This window comes from Symsagittifera roscoffensis, chromosome 3 (genome assembly GCF_963678635.1).
Source record: "Symsagittifera roscoffensis chromosome 3, txSymRosc1.1, whole genome shotgun sequence".
NCBI classification, from domain to species: domain Eukaryota; kingdom Metazoa; phylum Xenacoelomorpha; order Acoela; family Convolutidae; genus Symsagittifera; species Symsagittifera roscoffensis.
Window position 1 is genome coordinate 17,067,676 of NC_087064.1, and position 21,673 is coordinate 17,089,348.

The window sequence follows — 21,673 nt, forward strand, 5'->3', positions numbered from 1 at the left end:
ATATCTTAGATGTATCATCAACGGAAATGATACAAAATATACCGAATGGTCAGCAGATGTAAAATTATTTCCCTTAGCGTATAATTCACAAATTACGACAACTTTAGGAATGTCACCATACGAAATGGTTTTTAACCAAAAGCCACGCAAACCAATAATGTTTACAGCAAATTCTCATAAAAACGCACAAGGTTATTGTCAACCAAATAAAGACTCAATTTGTTATAACCTACCTTTACATACACACGATGAAGATCATTTTCATCACCCACAAATTCTTAAACTAGCCTCCGGTACACACACCGAATGGATTCTAAATAGAGATAAAAAACACAATGAAATTTATCAAAAAATAACAAAAAAGTTATTACAAAGACAAAACATTAATGAACAAATCAATTCACGTTTTACACCAGCCTCTGATTTAAAAATTGGAACATTTGTTTTAATACCTAATTTTAATACTCAAAAAGGAATTTCTAAAAAATTACAACCCCTTCGAAAAGGACCATACCAAATAATTGCAAAACCCACTGATGTCACATATAAAATTACCGACTCAAACAAAAAAGAAATCGTTCAACATCGAAACAACCTATTACCTTATTACCCAAAAGAATACGCACTCCGCGAATTAACTCAATTATATTCTTTCACAGGATTAAAAATCATTCAAAATGAACCACATCTGAAAAACACAGAACAAAATGATACCCCCACCGAAAATCAAAACACAAAATCAATCGCCACCAAAAACAATACACAAAACCATAAAGAATCCCCAAAACAAAGAAAAAATAGAAAAATGACCGAACAAATAATACCCCAAGAACAAATCGACAAATCAGAAAATAGAAAAACAACAAGACTCCGAAATCAACCACGTAAAAACTATAAAATATTCATCCCCCAATCTAAAATTTTAAAGAAAGTGGAATTTCAAAAGTAATTTTAACATTATACTTCACAATCTTGAAAACCTCCGAAACATTTTCCATTTACATTTTTCAAAATAACATGCTGACAAGTACGCAATAATTCTAGTTCAAAATAGACCAATAGGATTCATCCAATCCGTCACTTTCTCTAACTCAAACTAAGACCAATTAGACGAATCATATAGAACTCCAGGCACATCTATAACTATAACTTTACGACCTCCAGGTCAAAAATAAGCAAACCACTCCAACTTGACAACTAAAATAAATATCACCATAATACCGTACCCCTCCCTTATCTAATAACCGAAAGATCAACAATATTTCCCCAACTCAGACCACGAATACCCCCAAAGCAAATTTGTTAACTTAGCCTAAAGTAACAAAATGAACATTTTAATTAGCCTAAAGTATAAAAATCTCACCATACCCCGGATCATTTGACAAACAAAAATAAAGAAAAAGACGACCTCCCAGTCACCATGAAAATTGCCCCCAACAATTTTTTACAAAACTCAACCCACTTGTCAAAAAACTAATAAATAATCCGACCACACTAGAAAATCGCCTCAAACAGCAAAAAATATTCGACCAAGAGATCATTTCTTAAATGCTCTTCTCTCAATCAGTTACTCAAATACTCATAAATCTTAAACATTTTTTTACAATACTTGAAACCTTTATAATATTTCTTTTTGATATACTTGAATCTTTTCTAATAATCCTAATCATTTTTTGTAACATTTTTTTAATTTTCTACACTCTACTCGAACTATTCCTCCAACTTTCCAAAACCCTTGATTACATCCACAGGTACGAGTCATATAACTTGTCTAAATGATACGAACAATTTTCAGTAGAACCGATATTTTTTTATTGTTTGTAATTTTCATAGCATTCTTATCATCCCTCATTTTGACAATATGTAAATGTATAAAGAAAGCAATCCTCACATTTGCCCTAGCAACAATCCTTCTAATTCTTTTTTTGGAAGATTATTATAATAAACACAAAATTTCTCACTAAAATAATAATTCAAAAAACTATCAAAAATTGCTACCCAACAGTCACAAAGTCAGTCTTCACCGACATCATCCCAAAATAACCAAACACCACCTTCAATTACTCAAAATCCTCAAACATCTACACGAATTTCTTTTCAAGACAATCCATACACTTTTGAAGAACGACATGCTCGTTTATCAGAACCACTAGAACCAGTTCAACGACAAGCACCTTTAAGCGAACCAACATATAACCTATACCCAACACTACCACAAGAACTAAATAGAATAAGAAATTCTAGTCAAAACCAAAATACAGTCGAAATAAATAGACAAATTATACATCCTCGACGAAACAGAAATTTTCAAACTCCCCGAGTTCATTTTGATATACCTCAATCCCCATCACAAAACACTCCAGAAAACCCCATTGGTATATTACCAGAAACCCCCACGCTTCTTTCACAACGTAGCACCTCAAGCCTACCATCAGATTACTTAGGTTCAACACCAACATCTGAGCAAATACGTGAAAATCCTTTCAACCCCACAAACCAAACATCACGATTTCCATATTGGACTACACATTCATTTACACAAGGTGAACCAAATTTAGTCAATGACCCCATAGATATTTCTACGGATACAACAACATCCTCATCACTACCAGAAACATTATCACTACCATCAACACCATCAATAAGCCAAATTTCACCACCACCTTTTAACTTAAATTTTCCAAATAATCTCGACGCCAGATATCGAGAACAATCATCAATAAATATTCCTTTAAGATTAGATTGGAATACATTTACAGCACCTCCACCATTATTTGGACAACATCAAGAAAGTAACCGCCTTCATAACTGGGCACTTAATAGATTACAATATCGCCAAGATATTCACAACGATATCCGTGATCACAATATTCAAATACTCCAACAAAACAGTTTACAATTAAAGTTTGAAATCACAGTTAAGTTAAATAATATTACCCAACATCCCTACCCATTAAATCCACCTAACATAACAGCTCAATCACTACCACCACCGTTTATAACTACTGAAGTAATATACAAATACGACAGATATACCAAAAACACAATTGGCTACATTACATTTTATAATCCATACTCAGGATTATCATACACATGTATATTCTAAAATTATTAATTTTTCTCCAACTCCTTTTTCTAGTAATCTCAAATCAAAACATAAACCCTTCTCCTCGTACAGGACCACAAGATTTATTAGTAACACATTACGATTGTGAAGAAAATGAACAAAAAACACTACATAAATATGCAATAAATCAAGTATCACAATGTGAAACAGAACCACAAGCTATAGAAACCACAGATGTAATAGCAACACTCTATTCAAAAGCCCGAGCAACAACAGTTACAGGTTATAAATTCACAGCAACATTTTCCGAAAAGAAAGTACATTGTTCACAAGTCTCGAACGGAAACAAAAACCGACTTGACCATGAATCATTCTATCAAAGTAATATAGAACGTCTTTTACATCTCAATCCCGACGATTGTAAAAATGAATTACTTAGACTAAACATCACACAAAATAAAAACTCCCAAAGAAAGTTAGTTAATTTTCAAGTTTTTCCAGACTCTGTACATCAATCACAACTTGAAAGACACCAAGGACATATAAAACTAGACGAAAAATACCCGTATAACGGCGCACACGGACGATTAACCTATGACCTACACGATAAACATTGGATACCACACATTGGTATAAATGACCCATCAAACTGCAAAGCAGACACAAAAAATAAAGGATACCAAGAAATAATGTTTTTCGATTGGAAAATACAACTCGAAAAAATACAACTAACACGAGATTTATCAGATAATACAATGATCTATCAAGGAATCCGATTACCTTGTAAAAATGATCAAGGTTATTGCGACCCTACAACGAGAACACAAGCAACAATTGTTTGGTTCCCCGAAGATACATGTACAACATTTCAAGTAGCAAAAATACACGCTCGTATGATAAAATTTCACGAAAAATATTTTATACAATCAATTCCATATGAACAAGTCCATCCATCACGAAAACTAAGTTCTAATTTTAGAAACATAGACAATATAGAAAATAAATTGACACGTTTTCAAATATATCAAGAAACAGAACTTGCATGTAAATACAGGAATCCACTTCACAGAACACAATACTCTGAAATATTAGTTGAATACGAAAAAGGATTCGACATGACCACTGGAAAAGTAAAAATCGACCCATATGCCACAGGTCATCCTCTAAACGAAGGAACATCCTATATACCAGTTAATTTTGAAAAAAGCAACGGACAACCTGGTGGACATCTAAAACCCCATGACACCAGAAGCACACGCTTACAAGAATTATCACTAATGAATACTACATATTTCGGTAATATCCACTATGATATTCATTTAGATATGAAACTAGATTATACAATTAGCCGAATTTTTCAAGAAATGTCACTCTCCGAATTAGAAACACTACACCACCTATGCGAATTAGAACGAACACAAATATTACAATCACTTGCACTAGCAGTATTAAAAATACCCTATGCAGGATACTTATTATCTGGAAATAGATCAAATTTTTTAGACTATGAAGGAAACATCTTATGGTTTTATACTTGTACTAAAAAAGTATCACCACTATACGTTTTTGAAGATAAACGATGTTATAAAAGAATCCCTATCTTTTATAAGAATAAAGTACATTTCGTGGATACACTTTCACGAAGAACCTATTTCTGGGATACCGCAGTCCCATGTGGATCAGAAAACAGCCACAATGTAGTACAACTAAACCCTGATGAAAATAAATATTACCTTCTCACTCCATATCCCACATTAATGCAATCACTCAAAAAATTTTCACCAGAAAGCATTCGCGCTATTGCTCGAAACCCAAATATAGACTTACAATCAATAGGAATCTATTCAAAATCAGATATTCAACATCACATTAGAACACAACAATTCCAAGAATTATTAACACAAATGGACACTATACAAAGACAATCAATAGACCAAAATTTACGCAAACTTGCAGAAACCGCAGGATTTGCCGATATCTACACGCAAGACTATAGCGGATATTTTAAAGACATTAAAGATTATATATATCTAAACGGTGAAAAATACCGTCCCCAAGATATATCACCAATTAACATTTTTAGCTTTGTTACACTCAAAAATGAGATCCTCGATTTTCTAGGATGGCCCTACTACATCTTAGAAAAATTGACTATTTTATACGCAATGTTTAACTTTATTGGATTTCTTTTCTCACTTTTAAAAGGAATCTACAACACATGTGCTATACACACACAAGTCAATCGACAAGCAAGTGTAGCACGCATACTCTTTGCAGGATTTTTTGGAATCTTTTCTACATCTATAAACAAAATTCTTTTAGACGCACAAATAAAAGAATATAACACAAAAATAGCAACACGACAAAATACATACGACGAAGAACATAACAATGTAGACATAACGCCAACGGCACCACAATTACCACCCCTACCAAACAACCATCCACTATCCCTAGTCCCACGAAATTTTCGAAATTTAGCCATCACACATAATCCAAATTTTCGACTCACCACATCACAAAGTCCCATTCAACATATAATGACACACCAGTCACAAGATGATAATACTTATGAACAAATTATTGAACAACCCCATACCACCGCTTTTCAGTCTCAAAATAATCATTTTTTTAGCCCACGATGAGCCGCCAACTTGGATCACTACACCGATCAAATTCCCACCCAACCAATCTTACCTCTCCAATCCCAATAATACCACTTTTTGCTTTTCCGCCACCCGATTTTCCATCTAGTAATGTAACATCAGGCATGAATTCCGACACTAATTCACACATCTCAGTTTTATATTCCATCTCACAACTCAATAACCCGAATATTGAAACCCCCGATGAATTTGCCGACTCAGAACCATCCCCATCAAATCATTTTCATAACTCTTCTAAATTTTCTCAACCCCCTTTTCAACCCATATTATCCAATAACCCTGACCCAATCACTCCCACACCCTCTTATGCTTCCCAAGTTACCCCAACCTACTCCTCATACCATTCTGACCAATCATCTCATTCTCCAGACACCCCCCGAATCTCCCCAGAGCTAGATAATTTTATTACCCTTCAACAACAACCCTACCACCTTAATACCCCAACCATAAACCAAATTTCCTCCACAATAAATTCATCCAACCCCCCTACCCCTACACCCTCTTCAAATTATACTGAATCATTAGCACCATCATCCACATCAACTGAATCTTCACTCAACACTAATAGAGCTTACCGCACTTTTAAAAGAAAGTTCCCCAACCATCCTTTCCCAGCAAAACCAGGAACAGCCCGTGAATACATCAACCACCCCAAGCATACTAACACAAAAGAATTTTTAGCCATCACCTTACCCTCATTCCCACAATACACCTTAAACACCCCCCACGACACTAACGAAACACGCAACTTTGTAGATGAATACGTTTTAATGCCCACTCTCTCTTGGACCTCATATTATCATTTTACTAATCCTCTTTGCTTACCTTTATCTAACACTCACATCGATATAGAGCGAAATACGGACATGCTATATCGACTCACTACACCACTAACACCTAGACAATTTACTTACGTTGGATATAAAAAATCACTAAAAACACACACTGCACCTAGAGCTAACGAATATACACTCGAATACTATGATCACAACATCATCAGAGCTAACCAAGATCAATTCTTAGACGACGATCGCTTCGCTAATCCACAAATTACCGAGAAATTTTTCATCAAGACACCATATATATTCACACTAAACATCTTCGACCGAAAGTTTGATCACATTATTTCAGAAGCACTAACAGACACACAAGCATACGAAAGTTTTAAAGAACGCTTCCAAATATTTTCACTAACCTTTCATTTCCTTGCACCACACGAAAGAGATTTACACTGCTCACACGATATTATGTTGCGCACTAAACAAACCCACACATATAGTTATTATCGCTTCATCCAAAATCACTTTGACCTACACACACCCTCTAGACAACCACACCATCGCTTTCAATTCATTAATTCCAAATACACTTCACCATTTTTCCTAAATTTCACATATTGTATTAAAGACACTAACCTCCATGGTATTCTTCGTAATTATGACCCCATAACCCAAATGTACATCTTCTGTCCCATCACCAAGACCTTCAACGCCGAAGAATCCCGACCCTTCCTTATCCCGCACGAGTTTGTACAACCTATAGAAATCCCAATTTTAGAATTCATCCACAACACTAAATTTAATCACAAATTATATAACTTAATCCAAAACACACCTTATGAGTTTGCAGTAGGCACTGAAGAACTAACCACTATCAAGGCACTCCAATTGCTTTGGCCACTGCTTCAGACTAAAAATATCATCCGCATCTTAGCTAAACTACTAACAACTTCAGAACTAATTCACGACATCTTCCCCCACGGTTTTTTCCCCGACGACTAACAGGTAAGTATGAATTAAGTAAATATTACTAACTAATTACAGTATTAAAAACTCACCATTCTTTATTCATGTTTTCCTTAGATTTTTAGCTTTCATCCGACAATCACCTACAAAAACCACAAAAGAAACAATAAAAATCACAATTTTCATCAAACAATTTTAAAATTCTATTAATCTCTTACACTTATAAATTTCTAAATTTAATATCAATGCAGTAAATTCATCTCTAATATTTTCCCCCAAAGCAGTAAATCTAATTATGATGAAAATTTGTATCTTAATATTCCCCCATGACTAGCAGTAAATTTCTAAATTCTATGTAGTAAATTAAATAAATGCAAATGCAGTACTAACCTTTTGATATTTTCATTCATTCGCACAAAAATTCTATCCACACTCGCACAGCTCGCCCACGAAGAATTGTTTAAAATAATGAATTTCAGTTTCAAGTTTTCACACTCAACAACTCTAACATATAATAACATGTTTCAAACTTTCCTTTAACCCGGTTGGAAAGGAATCATATACTAAACAAAACTAACCAACGCAGCTTACTAAATACCACAAATCATAGAATAACAGCATGACTAAGAAAAGGAAACCAACGGTACCCAAACCGGATTAACCCAGTTTAAAACTGGATAATTTATTCTTTTGAAGACTATTACAAAGTCTTAGAAAGAAATAATAAAACACAAAAAAGTCGAAAGACAAACCCATACCACAAACAATTTGCTTTTTGGAAAAAGTACATAACCAACAAGACATAAGTAAGACCACAACAAACCCAACATAAAACGTTGTCACATAACAGGACCCCTCACAAAAACCGCATGAAATCATACTCCCACTCCTGGCCTAACCCACCAGGAAGGACGTCCTGAGCATGCTCTATAGCCGGCCTAACCCACCGTGCTACACCCACGCTTTGTGACCACACCTCTATTTTTAATAAGAGCTACTCAAGTGTGAGTAACTCTTCAAAATAACCGAACTAAAACAAAAAGCTTTTGTGAAAACAACTAACTAAAATCATTATTAAAAAATATATTAAACTAATAAAAGTTTTATAAAATGTAAAATCACATGATGCAATACATAGATCAGAATACAACACCAAGGACGAACATCAAAAGACAAAACGACCCCACCACACTCGAGAGAGAATGACCAACTACAATCAATATGCCGCTCACAATCACAACTCAAAGGATTTAGAGTACGACTTGACCTCGCAGAAAAGGACTTCATTGAACTAGACCAATGACCACCTCGATGACCCAAGTGTACGTACAGATCCGAGTAACCAGGCATCCCCTCCACGCACAATCTCCACGCCATTCCCAAGCTAGATCAGACACAAAAGAAGTTCTCCCCGAAGAACAGAAAAACCTGACATAGCCAACCATTCTGAAATCAGAATTGATTTTGTTGCAGAGACTCAGTCGTTGTCACAAGAAGAACACAACGTCTTATGTCCCTAACTCCAGCTTCCTGAAACTTCTTTAACAAAGAAGAAGCGGAAGAAAATTATGATGTTCACCAAATACCAACGTCCATCATCCATCCTTGAATTACAGAAGAACTGTTCTAAAAAACTCTGTAAAACCCGGATGGGTGGAACCTGATCTAAACTATATTTTATGATTGGATAAATTAAATGTTTTACCAATGTAAAGTATTTAATATTAACCAATCACGATCCATCTAACTAACAACCCACTTATTTGTAAGTGCTGAAGTTACTTGTAATTTCAGCACCAGAGAGATTTGAATTTAACTTAGAAATTAGTTGGACTCTCCCGAGCACTTCAGCAGCCGCAATAAACCAGTATACCCTAGATCTATTGAGCCTAGCAGAGACTAGTTAAACAACCTGAGACTAGATAGTATAAGAGTAAGATTAGGATCGGTATTAGACTAAGAAGTTGCACGAATCTATCCGGCCGAAAATAAGATAGCGTGACGAGCAGACGGTGTACCCTATCCGAAATTACTCTATGAGTTAACCAACTCGGTTCTAACTCAATTGCGTTAATCACTCTTTTCCAACTGTCAGTTGGCCATGTTTTTAAAACTTCAAAGCTCTTACATGACTCTAAAGTCTCCGAAGCTAACACAAAAATAAACCTCATGAGCAAAACAACTTCTTTGATTTCTATTTTAGGGAAGTACGTGGAGTACAGGACTTCCCACTATCACGAGGACTGTTTCCTGTGTGCAAAGTGTCGCAAACAGATAGGGCAGGGCAAATTCTCAGTCACCGCCAACGGTTTCTTCTGCACACTCTGCAAAAAGCTGTGAACTAAATTCAACTGAAATCTTCAGTGCAATTACTAACAAATACACGAATACAATTTTGAACTCACTCACAAAATTTATGTACATGAAAACTACGCTGCATAGAATAACACTTGCATATTTGCCCAGCTCAAGTTTGTGGTATAAATGTTTTAATTCCACGTGAATTCCGCCTTGTTGCTTTTTTCCCCTTCAAATCTTTTTTGCTCTTTCTAGCATTACCGCCTTCAGCCACAAAACTTTCTCCACCTGTGAACTCGCTTTTGAAAACTGACAAATTTTCTGAAAATTCAAATGCGCTTCATTCGTCCATTGCCTCTTGGTTATCATTTGAAGCTTCCTTCTGCAATCTTTCTCTCACTATCTCCGCAATCGCCTTTTCTGTCCTCCTTTCTAGCTTTCGTAACTTGGGTTCAATTGCCCGCTTCAAATCCCAATCAGGCTTCTTTGGAGCCAAATCTGAAAAATCGATGTTCTCCAGGGTTCTCAGATGTCTATTGGCTACCTCGGATTCGACCGTTTCTGAGACGTCTACTGGTTGTGCTGATCCAAACATCTGTTTTTTCAAGGTGTCTGAAGTTGGTTGGTAGCTCCTAAATTTCGGTTTCACCGATTCTGTAGCATTATTGTTTGTGTCATCATTTGCATCTTTCTCTTCTTCGGTTTTCTTTAATTTGGATCTAAGAGCCAGAAGCTCTTCTTTTCTTTTTCTTGAAATGTCAAATATACTCATTTAAATCTGAAAGTGCTCAAACCTTTAAAACGCTGGACGGCTAAGATCTAGGAAATAAAAATCATATCTTCCGGATCATTTAGAACCAAAACGTCCGTAGAATTAACTTACATTCAATGTGACTTATGTTCTTGACATTACTGATATTAGCTAGACCAAGAAAGGACTAAAAACACAGTCACCGGAGCAGGTCACAAAAACATGCGGGGCAACATAAAACGGCGGAAAGAGAGCGCCCGAAAAACATTTGAAACAAAAAACTCGGTCATAACTTAACCAGAGGTGAAGCAAGCAAAAGAGCGGTAAAATTGAGCTCTTCAAACATACGCAAATACGTCATGACAGAAAAAGAAAATCTAGGAAAAGAAAGATTCGAAACCCAGCCTCTGGCTGATAACAATGAACTAATAAAGACAAACTTTACAAGGACAAACAAGAATAGCCAGTTACTGTGAAAGTAGCACAGAATGTTCTGATCATAATCATGAAAAAATACCAAAAAGTTTTCTTTTAGTTTTCGTTAAATTAGTGTCATTTATAGTGGATGGTGTGATTCGAGGACAATATGAACGCGTCAAAAATTAGCGAATTAGGCATGATCGACAACATTTGTCTTCAAACTTTTTGCACAATAACGTTTAAAAAAGTCTTTTTTTATGTAGTTCGAATCCCGACTGAAAGGGCTTTAATATGATACGAGCCGGACCTATCTGCCACGTCGATTGATGATGACTTCTGACAATTTCGAGCCACATGCTGTTCTTGGGACAGAGTCAGTTATTCGTGGATCCCAATAGAACAAATTGGTTGACGAGAATGACTATCTGGCTGACACGATAGAGTCAACTGCACAGAACAGTGCAGCTGAAACCAACAAACAGATAGCGAAGTTCTTCGCAAGGTCAGAACACTATTTTTGGCTCAACGGAAAGAACTTGCCTAGTAACAAAACCCTTTGAAGCACAATTTTCCAATGAAACTCTGCCACAGTTTCAGGAAAGACAGAAGATCGACAGAACAGCAGCTAAAGTAATAAAAAAGAATGCCGCAGTGAAGATCACAGTAATTATAGAAAATGGCAAAGAATATTTCGCCGGAAAATAGAAAATCGAGCAGGAAAGGCAAATGATAAACGGAAAACCTAATAAAATGTAGCTTATCAGGTGCCAGAAGACTTTTCAGGCAAGAGATTGGATGAGTAAATTTTATCAAAACACTGATTTCAACGTCATAGATGAGGGAAGTGTTTCGGCGTTTTAGAGCCTAGTGACATTAAGTTTGCAGGCGAACTGAGTTCATGGAAAGAGCTTTGTTTTTGCACCAGTGAAGAATACAGGCCAAACGACAATTGAAAAACGCTGGGTACTGATCTCGAAGATAACCGAAGATGGCGCTTTGGGGCGCCGAGTAGTTTCACGTGGTTTCATGGATCAAAACATTTCTCAATAGCTTCTCGAGAAATTATCAAGCTGTTTTTCTCCGTAGCCAGTAATCACAGTTGGAAAATCAGCAGTTTGGATATCAAAACCGCATTTTTCAGTGATTCTCTCGCTCGTGACAAGAGATTGCGCATCGACATTACAGCTATCAAAAAATATCGCATTGAAAAGGTTTGGCGGTAAAACGGTTCCTACTCATTTGCAATTATCATATAGCTTACTTAACAAAAAAATCTGCTGTATAAGCAAAATTAATTAGCGTCATCGAAACCGGCATACTTGAAAGTCTGATTGCTTACAGAGACGCTGCTTGCATCACCTGCTGAAACTCGATATCTTTACGGTCAAACAATGTTATAAACCCCGCAATGGGTCGAACATTAAAATTCAATAACAAAATAGGCAGTTAGCTAAGTACGCAACTTGTCTTGAAATTGTTGTCTTGTAAGAGTTGTAAATCAGAAAATTTATGCATATTTTTATTCAGATATTAGATTGTACATGGTGCCTCATTTCATTGTTTTTCAGAAACAATTTTAACAAAAATTGTAAAGAAATTGATAACTTTGAGAAAATTCAAGATCTAGATTAGAGTTCGTTTAAAGACGTATTATGAAGTGAAACGCCTTCAAATTTTCCAGGGACTACTACTACTAATGCGTTAATTTCCAAAAGAATATTTAATCATTTAGTACCTCTATTCAAAATTGAATGGCTTGTTGTTTTAGTTTTACAATTTGGAAGCTCAAAGCAACATTTTTTTGGTTTTCGCATTTTATACGTGAATTCTCTTAATCTATAAAAACTAAAAAAGATAGATAAAAAAGGTCGATAAAAAAGATAGATAAACAGATAGATAAAAAAAGAAGGCAAAATGATAGATAAAACATGTTAAAAGCTCTTAAACATGTCAACATAGGGAACTCTAAAACATGGCTGGAAATGTCTAGCTCAATTTAAAAAATACTAGCGTTTAACGCACCTTCGGTGCTTCGAAATTTTTCGACAGCTCATGAAAAATCGCATATATTGGAAACAACATCTGCAAACTTTTAGTGTACTCAGACTGCACCCAAGTACAGGGTTGGTAATTTCGAACTGTTGAATTTTTTATACCCCATTTTAAAAGCGTCATCTCGAAAACTTAATGGACCTCTGGAGAAATTTAGAGGCCAGATTTGCAACCACTGAGAGTCCCAAAATTTTGTGAATTTTTTTAAATCTAAGTTTCCCGAAAAAAAAGAAGAAAAAAAACGTCTTATTTCGGAAACTAAAAGGATTTGAGCATTCATATTAAGAGGCAAGATTTGAAACGCCTGGGTACGCTGACAATAAGGTTGTATCTTCATCAAGTTAGTAGTTTCAACTTTTGTACGCTGACAATAAGTTTTCTGATTTGTACGCTGACAATAAGGTTGTATCTTCATCAAGTTAGTAGTTTCCAATTTTTTGAATTTCTTTGTAGATAAGTTCTTCGAGAAATTTAAAAAAAATCAAAAAACGTCACATCTCGGAAACTAAAAGCATTTGAGAAGGCGCGCTTAGCAGTCGCATGTGGCAAGATTTGCAACTCTTTAGAGTACCCTGACAACACCGAATTATAGCGTTGGAAATTTCGAGTTTCGAGAAATAATTAATTTAAACTTTCTGAAGTTTTCTGAAAATTTTTGAAAAAATCACAAAAAACTTCATATCTCAAAAACTACAAAGAATTGAGCATTCATACTTGGAGGCAAGATTCGCAATCTTTGGGAGTACTCTGACAGGACTTAACTACAGGGTTGGGAATTTCAGATTTTTAAAAACTAATAATAATTTAAGTTTTAAAATTTTTGAAAAAATCACAAAAAACATCATATCTCGAATACTACTAAGAATTGAGCAGTTATATTTGGAGGCAAGATTCGCAATCTTTGAGAGTAATCTGACAAGACATAACTACAGGGTTGAGAATTTCAGATTTTGCAAAAAAAAATTAAAATAAGTTTTCTGAAAATTTTATGAAAAAATCACAAGAAACGTCATATCTCGAAAACTACAAGGATTTGAACAGTCATACTTGGAGGCAAGATTCGCAATATTTGAGAGTATTCTGACAGGACATAACTACAGGGTTCGGAATTTCAGATTTTTAAAAACTAATAATAATTAAAGATTTCTGAAAATTTTTGAAAAAATCACAAAAAACATCATATCTCGAAAACTACAAAGAATTGAGCAGTCATACTTGGAGGCAAGATTCGCAATCTTTGAGAGTAATCTGACAAGACATAACTACAGGGTTGGGAATTTCAGATTTTTAAAAACTAATAATTTAAGTTTTCTGAAAAGTTTTGAAAATCACAAAAAACATCATATCTCGAAACTTACTGAGAATTGAGCAGTCATACTTGGAGGCAAGATTCGCAATCTTTGAGAATACTCTGACAGGACCCAACTACAGGGTTGGGAATTTCAGATTTTGCAAAAAAAAAATTAAAATAAGTTTTCTGAAAATTTTTTGAAAAAATCACAAAAAACGTCATATCTGATGTCTCGAAAACTACAAGGATTTGAACAGTCATATTTGGAGACAAGATTTGTTACTCCTAAGAGTACTCTGACAGCACCCAACTACAGGGTTGGTAATTTCGAACTGTTGAATTTTTTATACCCCATTTTAAAAGCGTCATCTCGAAAACTTAATGGACCTCTGGAGAAATTTAGAGGCCAGATTTGCAACCACTGAGAGTCCCAAAATTTTGTGAATTTTTTTAAATCTAAGTTTCCCGAAAAAAAAGAAGAAAAAAAACGTCTTATTTCGGAAACTAAAAGGATTTGAGCATTCATATTAAGAGGCAAGATTTGAAACGCCTGGGTACGCTGACAATAAGGTTGTATCTTCATCAAGTTAGTAGTTTCAACTTTTGTACGCTGACAATAAGTTTTCTGATTTGTACGCTGACAATAAGGTTGTATCTTCATCAAGTTAGTAGTTTCCAATTTTTTGAATTTCTTTGTAGATAAGTTCTTCGAGAAATTTAAAAAAAATCAAAAAACGTCACATCTCGGAAACTAAAAGCATTTGAGAAGGCGCGCTTAGCAGTCGCATGTGGCAAGATTTGCAACTCTTTAGAGTACCCTGACAACACCGAATTATAGCGTTGGAAATTTCGAGTTTCGAGAAATAATTAATTTAAACTTTCTGAAGTTTTCTGAAAATTTTTGAAAAAATCACAAAAAACTTCATATCTCAAAAACTACAAAGAATTGAGCATTCATACTTGGAGGCAAGATTCGCAATCTTTGGGAGTACTCTGACAGGACTTAACTACAGGGTTGGGAATTTCAGATTTTTAAAAACTAATAATAATTTAAGTTTTAAAATTTTTGAAAAAATCACAAAAAACATCATATCTCGAATACTACTAAGAATTGAGCAGTTATATTTGGAGGCAAGATTCGCAATCTTTGAGAATACTCTGACAGCACCCAACTACAGGGTTGAGAATTTCAGATTTTGCAAAAAAAAATTAAAATAAGTTTTCTGAAAATTTTATGAAAAAATCACAAGAAACGTCATATCTCGAAAACTACAAGGATTTGAACAGTCATACTTGGAGGCAAGATTCGCAATATTTGAGAGTATTCTGACAGGACATAACTACAGGGTTCGGAATTTCAGATTTTTAAAAACTAATAATAATTAAAGATTTCTGAAAATTTTTGAAAAAATCACAAAAAATATCATATCTCGAAAACTACAAAGAATTGAGCAGTCATACTTGGAGGCAAGATTCGCAATCTTTGAGAGTAATCTGACAAGACATAACTACAGGGTTGGGAATTTCAGATTTTTAAAAACTAATAATTTAAGTTTTCTGAAAAGTTTTGAAAATCACAAAAAACATCATATCTCGAAACTTACTGAGAATTGAGCAGTCATACTTGGAGGCAAGATTCGCAATCTTTGAGAATACTCTGACAGGACCCAACTACAGGGTTGGGAATTTCAGATTTTGCAAAAAAAAAATTAAAATAAGTTTTCTGAAAATTTTTTGAAAAAATCACAAAAAACGTCATATCTGATGTCTCGAAAACTACAAGGATTTGAACAGTCATATTTGGAGACAAGATTTGTTACTCCTAAGAGTACTCTGACAGCACCCAACTACAGGGTTGGGAACTTCAGATTTTTAAAAACTAATTTAATTTTTCTGAAAATTTTTGAAAATCACAAAAAACATCATATCTCGAAAACTACAAAGAATTGAGCAGTCATATTTGGAGGCAAGATTCGCAATCTTTGAGAATACTCTGACAGGACCCAACTACAGTGTTGGGAATTTCAGATTTTCCGAAAAAAAATACATATAAGTTTTCTGAAAATTTTTTGAAAAAATCACAAAAAACGTCATATCTGATATCTCGAAAACTACAAGGATTTGAACAGTCATATTTGGAGACAAGATTTGTTACTCCTAAGAGTACTCTGACAGCACCCAACTACAGGGTTGGGAACTTCAGATTTTTAAAAACTAATAATTTAATTTTTCTGAAAATTTTTGAAAATCACAAAAAACATCATATCTCGAAAACTACAAAGAATTGAGCAGTCATATTTGGAGGCAAGATTCGCAATCTTTGAGAATACTCTGACAGGACCCAACTACAGTGTTGGGAATTTCAGATTTTCCGAAAAAAAACAAATATAATTTTTCTGAAAATTTTTGAAAATCACAAAAAACATCATATCTCGAAAACTACAAAGAATTGAGCAGTCATATTTGGAGGCAAGATTCGCAATCTTTGAGAATACTCTGACAGGACCCAACTACAGAGTTGGGAATTTCAGATTTTGCGAAAAAAAATTAATATAAGTTTTCAGAAAACTTTTTTGAAAAAATCACAAAAAACGTCATATCTGATATCTCGAAAACTACAAGGATTTGAACAGTCATATTTGGAGACAAGATTTGTTACTCCTAAGAGTACTCTGACAGCACCCAACTACAGGGTTGGGAACTTCAGATTTTTAAAAACTAATTTAATTTTTCTGAAAATTTTTGAAAATCACAAAAAACATCATATCTCGAAAACTACAAAGAATTGAGCAGTCATATTTGGAGGCAAGATTCGCAATCTTTGAGAATACTCTGACAGGACCCAACTACAGTGTTGGGAATTTCAGATTTTCCGAAAAAAAATACATATAAGTTTTCTGAAAATTTTTTGAAAAAATCACAAAAAACGTCATATCTGATATCTCGAAAACTACAAGGATTTGAACAGTCATATTTGGAGACAAGATTTGTTACTCCTAAGAGTACTCTGACAGCACCCAACTACAGGGTTGGGAACTTCAGATTTTTAAAAACTAATAATTTAATTTTTCTGAAAATTTTTGAAAATCACAAAAAACATCATATCTCGAAAACTACAAAGAATTGAGCAGTCATATTTGGAGGCAAGATTCGCAATCTTTGAGAATACTCTGACAGGACCCAACTACAGTGTTGGGAATTTCAGATTTTCCGAAAAAAAACAAATATAATTTTTCTGAAAATTTTTGAAAATCACAAAAAACATCATATCTCGAAAACTACAAAGAATTGAGCAGTCATATTTGGAGGCAAGATTCGCAATCTTTGAGAATACTCTGACAGGACCCAACTACAGAGTTGGGAATTTCAGATTTTGCGAAAAAAAATTAATATAAGTTTTCAGAAAACTTTTTTGAAAAAATCACAAAAAACGTCATATCTGATATCTCGAAAACTACAAGGATTTGAACAGTTATATTTGGAGACAAGATTTGTTACTCCTTAGAGTACTCTGACAGCACCCAACTACAGGGTTGGGAACTTCAAGTTTTGTGAATTATTTTGTTATTTGAAATTTCTGAAAATTTTTGAAAAAATCTCAAAAATCGTCTTATCTCGTTAACTAAAATGATTCGGGCATTCAAAATTGGAGGCCAAAATCGCAACCCCTAATTCGACATTGGGCTGTTTAATTTAAACTCGGTAAAATAACCACTAAAATCAAATTGGCAAATCGAAAAAAAATTCTTAACCATTATAATATACGATATAGCTTAAACATGCAAAAACAATACGTTGAAAAAGCTTAAACAAGGCGAGATAGTGAAGCCCGCCTTTAAATATATAATAGATATCACTCAACCCAGACCGATGATTATTTGTGGTACCTGATTTTGCGTAGAAAACAAAAACACTAAACACACCCGAATACAAAGCTCCTCCCCATTTTTCAAATGGTCGGAACAGCATTATTTAAAGCTAAATCGCATTTAATGATCATCTGATTGACTCACCAATCGGGTGTTCTTTCACGAATTTAGTGACGTCATACACATGCTCCCGAATGATAATCCAGCAGTCTTCAGGTGTGTTATGCTGCTTAACTTCCTCGCGACTGTACGTTTTAATCTCTGACTTGTTCCCTGGTCTTTCTTGTCTCGGTATAAAGACAGATTGAAACGGTTTCAATTTCCGCTCATCAACTGGGCGTAACTCGATTTCAACATGTTTCCCCAATGTTTTCCTCCATGATTCTGGCTTGTGTAGGTCTTTCTTAAAATTCACTTGGAGACCTTGTTCTTGGCTTTTAGTAGCCGTGATTTCTCTCTTTTTGTATCCCCCAACAGTTCTTGCAACAGCTTCGGGCAGTCCATTTGTCGGTCTAAGTCCTTTGGATTTAATCGGTAAAATGTTCTCTATATAATGACTTTTCAGTGCCTTTTTACTTTCCTTCATTGGTCCGTTGTCAACAGCTGTAACTGGTTCCATCAAATGGTTATGTTCAATCTGTACAGCGCCCGGGTACACGATAGATCTCTGATTGTTCGGCAAGTCTTTCAACTCAAGACGGAAGTAGGAATTGTCGTATGGACAATTACTGGACAACTTTTGCTCCGGCTGGGTCACCCAATTTTGGTCTGTAGCTCTAATCCAAACGCTCGAATTTTTAGGCAGCTGTCTCAATTCTAGCGTGAACAGAAATTTATGCAGCTCATAATCTGACTTTTCTCCTCCACCTTCAGTTTCCTCAGTAAAAGCTGTATGCCATGACTCTCCATTATCCGTTGAAAACTCTACAAAAAGAACTTTGCGACCTCCGCCGACAAACGCGAAACCCTCAAAAGTAACTTCGTCGCGATTTTGGAACACATTCTCATTTTCAGGTTCAGTTATGAACGACATTATGGGCATTTCAAGTGGCATTGGACAAGAGTCGGTTGTCAGATTAATGGACGATATGGAGTAAAAACCAGGATCCGATAGATGACCAGGAATAACAAGACAGTATGGCCCACCACTCTCAATATCCAAATCTTGACCATTCATCTGAGAGGCAAGCATAACCTGTGAGCTCTTTGACAGGCAAAATTTCAAAGGCAATTTGACAACCCTGTCGTTTTTCAGATAAGAAACGAACTCGACAGTGTGCAAATCGGATAAATCGCTATCTTCAATGCTGTGTAAAATGTCCGCCAACCAGATCCCTTTGAATGTGGATTCGTAATACAATTCTAATCTTTCTGCAGAAAACTTTGAATCCACCACAAGAACCTTTTGCTCAACGACATCTTTTTGAAAATCTCTTAGGTCTATAATCTGGTCAGCAAAACTAACTCCGGATAAAACAATGTAATTTTTTACCTTGGTGTTGTTTCCATACTCGATGTATAAATTGGTTATGTAACGGGGCACTTCACTTTCAATTGAATCTTCTGTCATTATTTTCTACTATTGAAAACTGCGATTCTGAGAGCGTCGCTGAACAGCGTATAATACACATAAGCAACTGCGTTTGAGTGTCCAAACAACAATTAGACCAAACTTTTCAAACATTTGTCTGCGGCACAGAATTGATCAAATTACATTTGCGAGAGTTATACTGAAGGTCCATCTGACCAAAAGATCAAACAAAAAATTATTCACAACTGAGTATCGATTTACTCTGCCAGAAGCAAACAATGTCCGAAAGCCAACCAAAGTTATCATTCAAAAAACAAAAATTCTAATAGCTCTTTTTGTTCCGACCATTTGAAAAATGTGGAAGAACTTTGTATTCGGGTAGTAGTCATCGGAATCGGTCGAGTGATATAACAAACACAGAGGCGAAGCTGAGCTCCGCGCCACTTGCGATACAACACAAGAAAATCGAGAATGTCGAAAAAATTAATCAATCATAATGAATATTCAAAAAAACTAATACTGAAAGAAGTTATTAAGCTCCCCTCGCCCTGAAAAACACAAACACGCACACACAACTTTTTTTGGTCATCGAAAGACTTAATGAGGCCGATAAGCCGATATAATATAGGCCGAAAGTTATCAAGCCGAAACAAAAGGGAAAAAGACAAAAATGGCGATGAAAAATTGTTGTCATAAAAAAATTTAATTATACTTCTATTCAAATGTTTAGCATTTTAAGCAATCCAGAGATAAGCATAAAAAATATGTTTCCTTTCCACTAAAATGACTGAAAATTATGTCTCTAAGCCCATAAAATATAGGCCGAAACCATTTGGGCAGAATGAAGTTTTTAATCAAAAAAAAAAATATATATATATATACGTCAAGGTTAATAAAAATTGGAAACGATCAGCTGAGGTAAATCAAAACACTTAAAGCAACTATAATGTTGATAAACCTAAAAATCAAATAAGCGCATTAAATGGATCGTAAAACCAAAGCGGATACTATGCGGACAAAAAGTAAACTGAAAGCTACGACGTCGAAAAATCAAAAAAAAAATACCAAAAAACATCATTTAAAAAATGTGAACTGCCAACTAATTGGAAAAAAAACTAATAAAAATAAGGATACACAATGAGAGTAATAGACCAATGAGCGCAAATATATGCACATAGCTCATGCAAGCTGAAATCTGTGGACAAAGTTGTTTACGGGAAAAAAAGTCTAGTACCCGATTGCAATAACTTTGCTATCGCAAGGGTAATTGAATCCCTTTGAGTCGTGATTCGATCTGTGCCAGTCGGTCATGTCTGGGGGTTTGACCTTGAGAAATACGTAATTTTGGAGTGAAATTTTAATTTTGCAAAATTCGAATCGAGCCTGTCATGCTCAATTTTCTCGAACCAACTGAAAATGAAAAAGTCAGAAATCAGAACACCCGAATTAACAATTGCGGGAAACTACTCAAGAAAAAGGCAGGAAATTGCTATTCGCAATTTCTCGATACGAAATATCAAGAGAGTAGAGCTGTCTTGTCCTGAAAACAGGAGAATCGAATACGGACTTGAGACAGAACAATTATTCGAATGGAAAGGAGTGGACTCTGAATGGAAGAGTGGACAACTCGAGTGTCCAAAGGGTTCATTCAGAGACTTTGATTCTAGAGACAAAAACTTACTTCTGTTATTGAAACTAATTGGCCTTAAAACTTATTTAGTTATATTACTTAATTCTCAAGCTGCTCAGTTATAACTTACTCCTCATATTCAAGTGCGTCGATATGTAAGTTCCAATTTAAATTTCTCGAGTGTATTTTATGATAGTTATGTTGAGATAAGGCGAGTTTTAGGTTGATCCATCTGAAATGGATCAAAGTTCCACTGTCCAATAAAAAGTAACTAAGCGGATTGTTCCGACCCGGTTTTTAACGGCGTTCATGTATTTTGGGTATCCCGAGACCTAAGTATGGGGACGTCTTTA

At 35.0% G+C, this 21,673-nt stretch overlaps 2 protein-coding genes across 2 annotated transcripts in view; one reads left to right on the forward strand and one right to left on the reverse strand.

The window, feature by feature from the left end:
• The window catches only part of LOC134842192 (four and a half LIM domains protein 2-like), a 28,721-nt gene extending 18,602 nt beyond the window's left edge, over positions 1 to 10,119 (forward strand). Inside the window, exon 3 of the mRNA XM_063858413.1 lies at positions 9,682 to 10,119. Coding sequence (XP_063714483.1) covers positions 9,682 to 9,818 — 137 coding nt within the window. The 3' untranslated portion in view covers positions 9,819 to 10,119. The remainder of the gene's footprint in view (positions 1 to 9,681) is intronic.
• Positions 1 to 20,120, reverse strand: part of LOC134842191 (uncharacterized) — a 52,555-nt gene extending 32,435 nt beyond the window's left edge. Inside the window, exon 1 of the mRNA XM_063858412.1 lies at positions 18,304 to 20,120. Within this exon, the coding sequence (XP_063714482.1) occupies positions 18,304 to 19,729 (1,426 nt within the window). The 5' untranslated portion in view covers positions 19,730 to 20,120. The remainder of the gene's footprint in view (positions 1 to 18,303) is intronic.
• Positions 20,121 to 21,673: the final 1,553 nt, after the last annotated feature.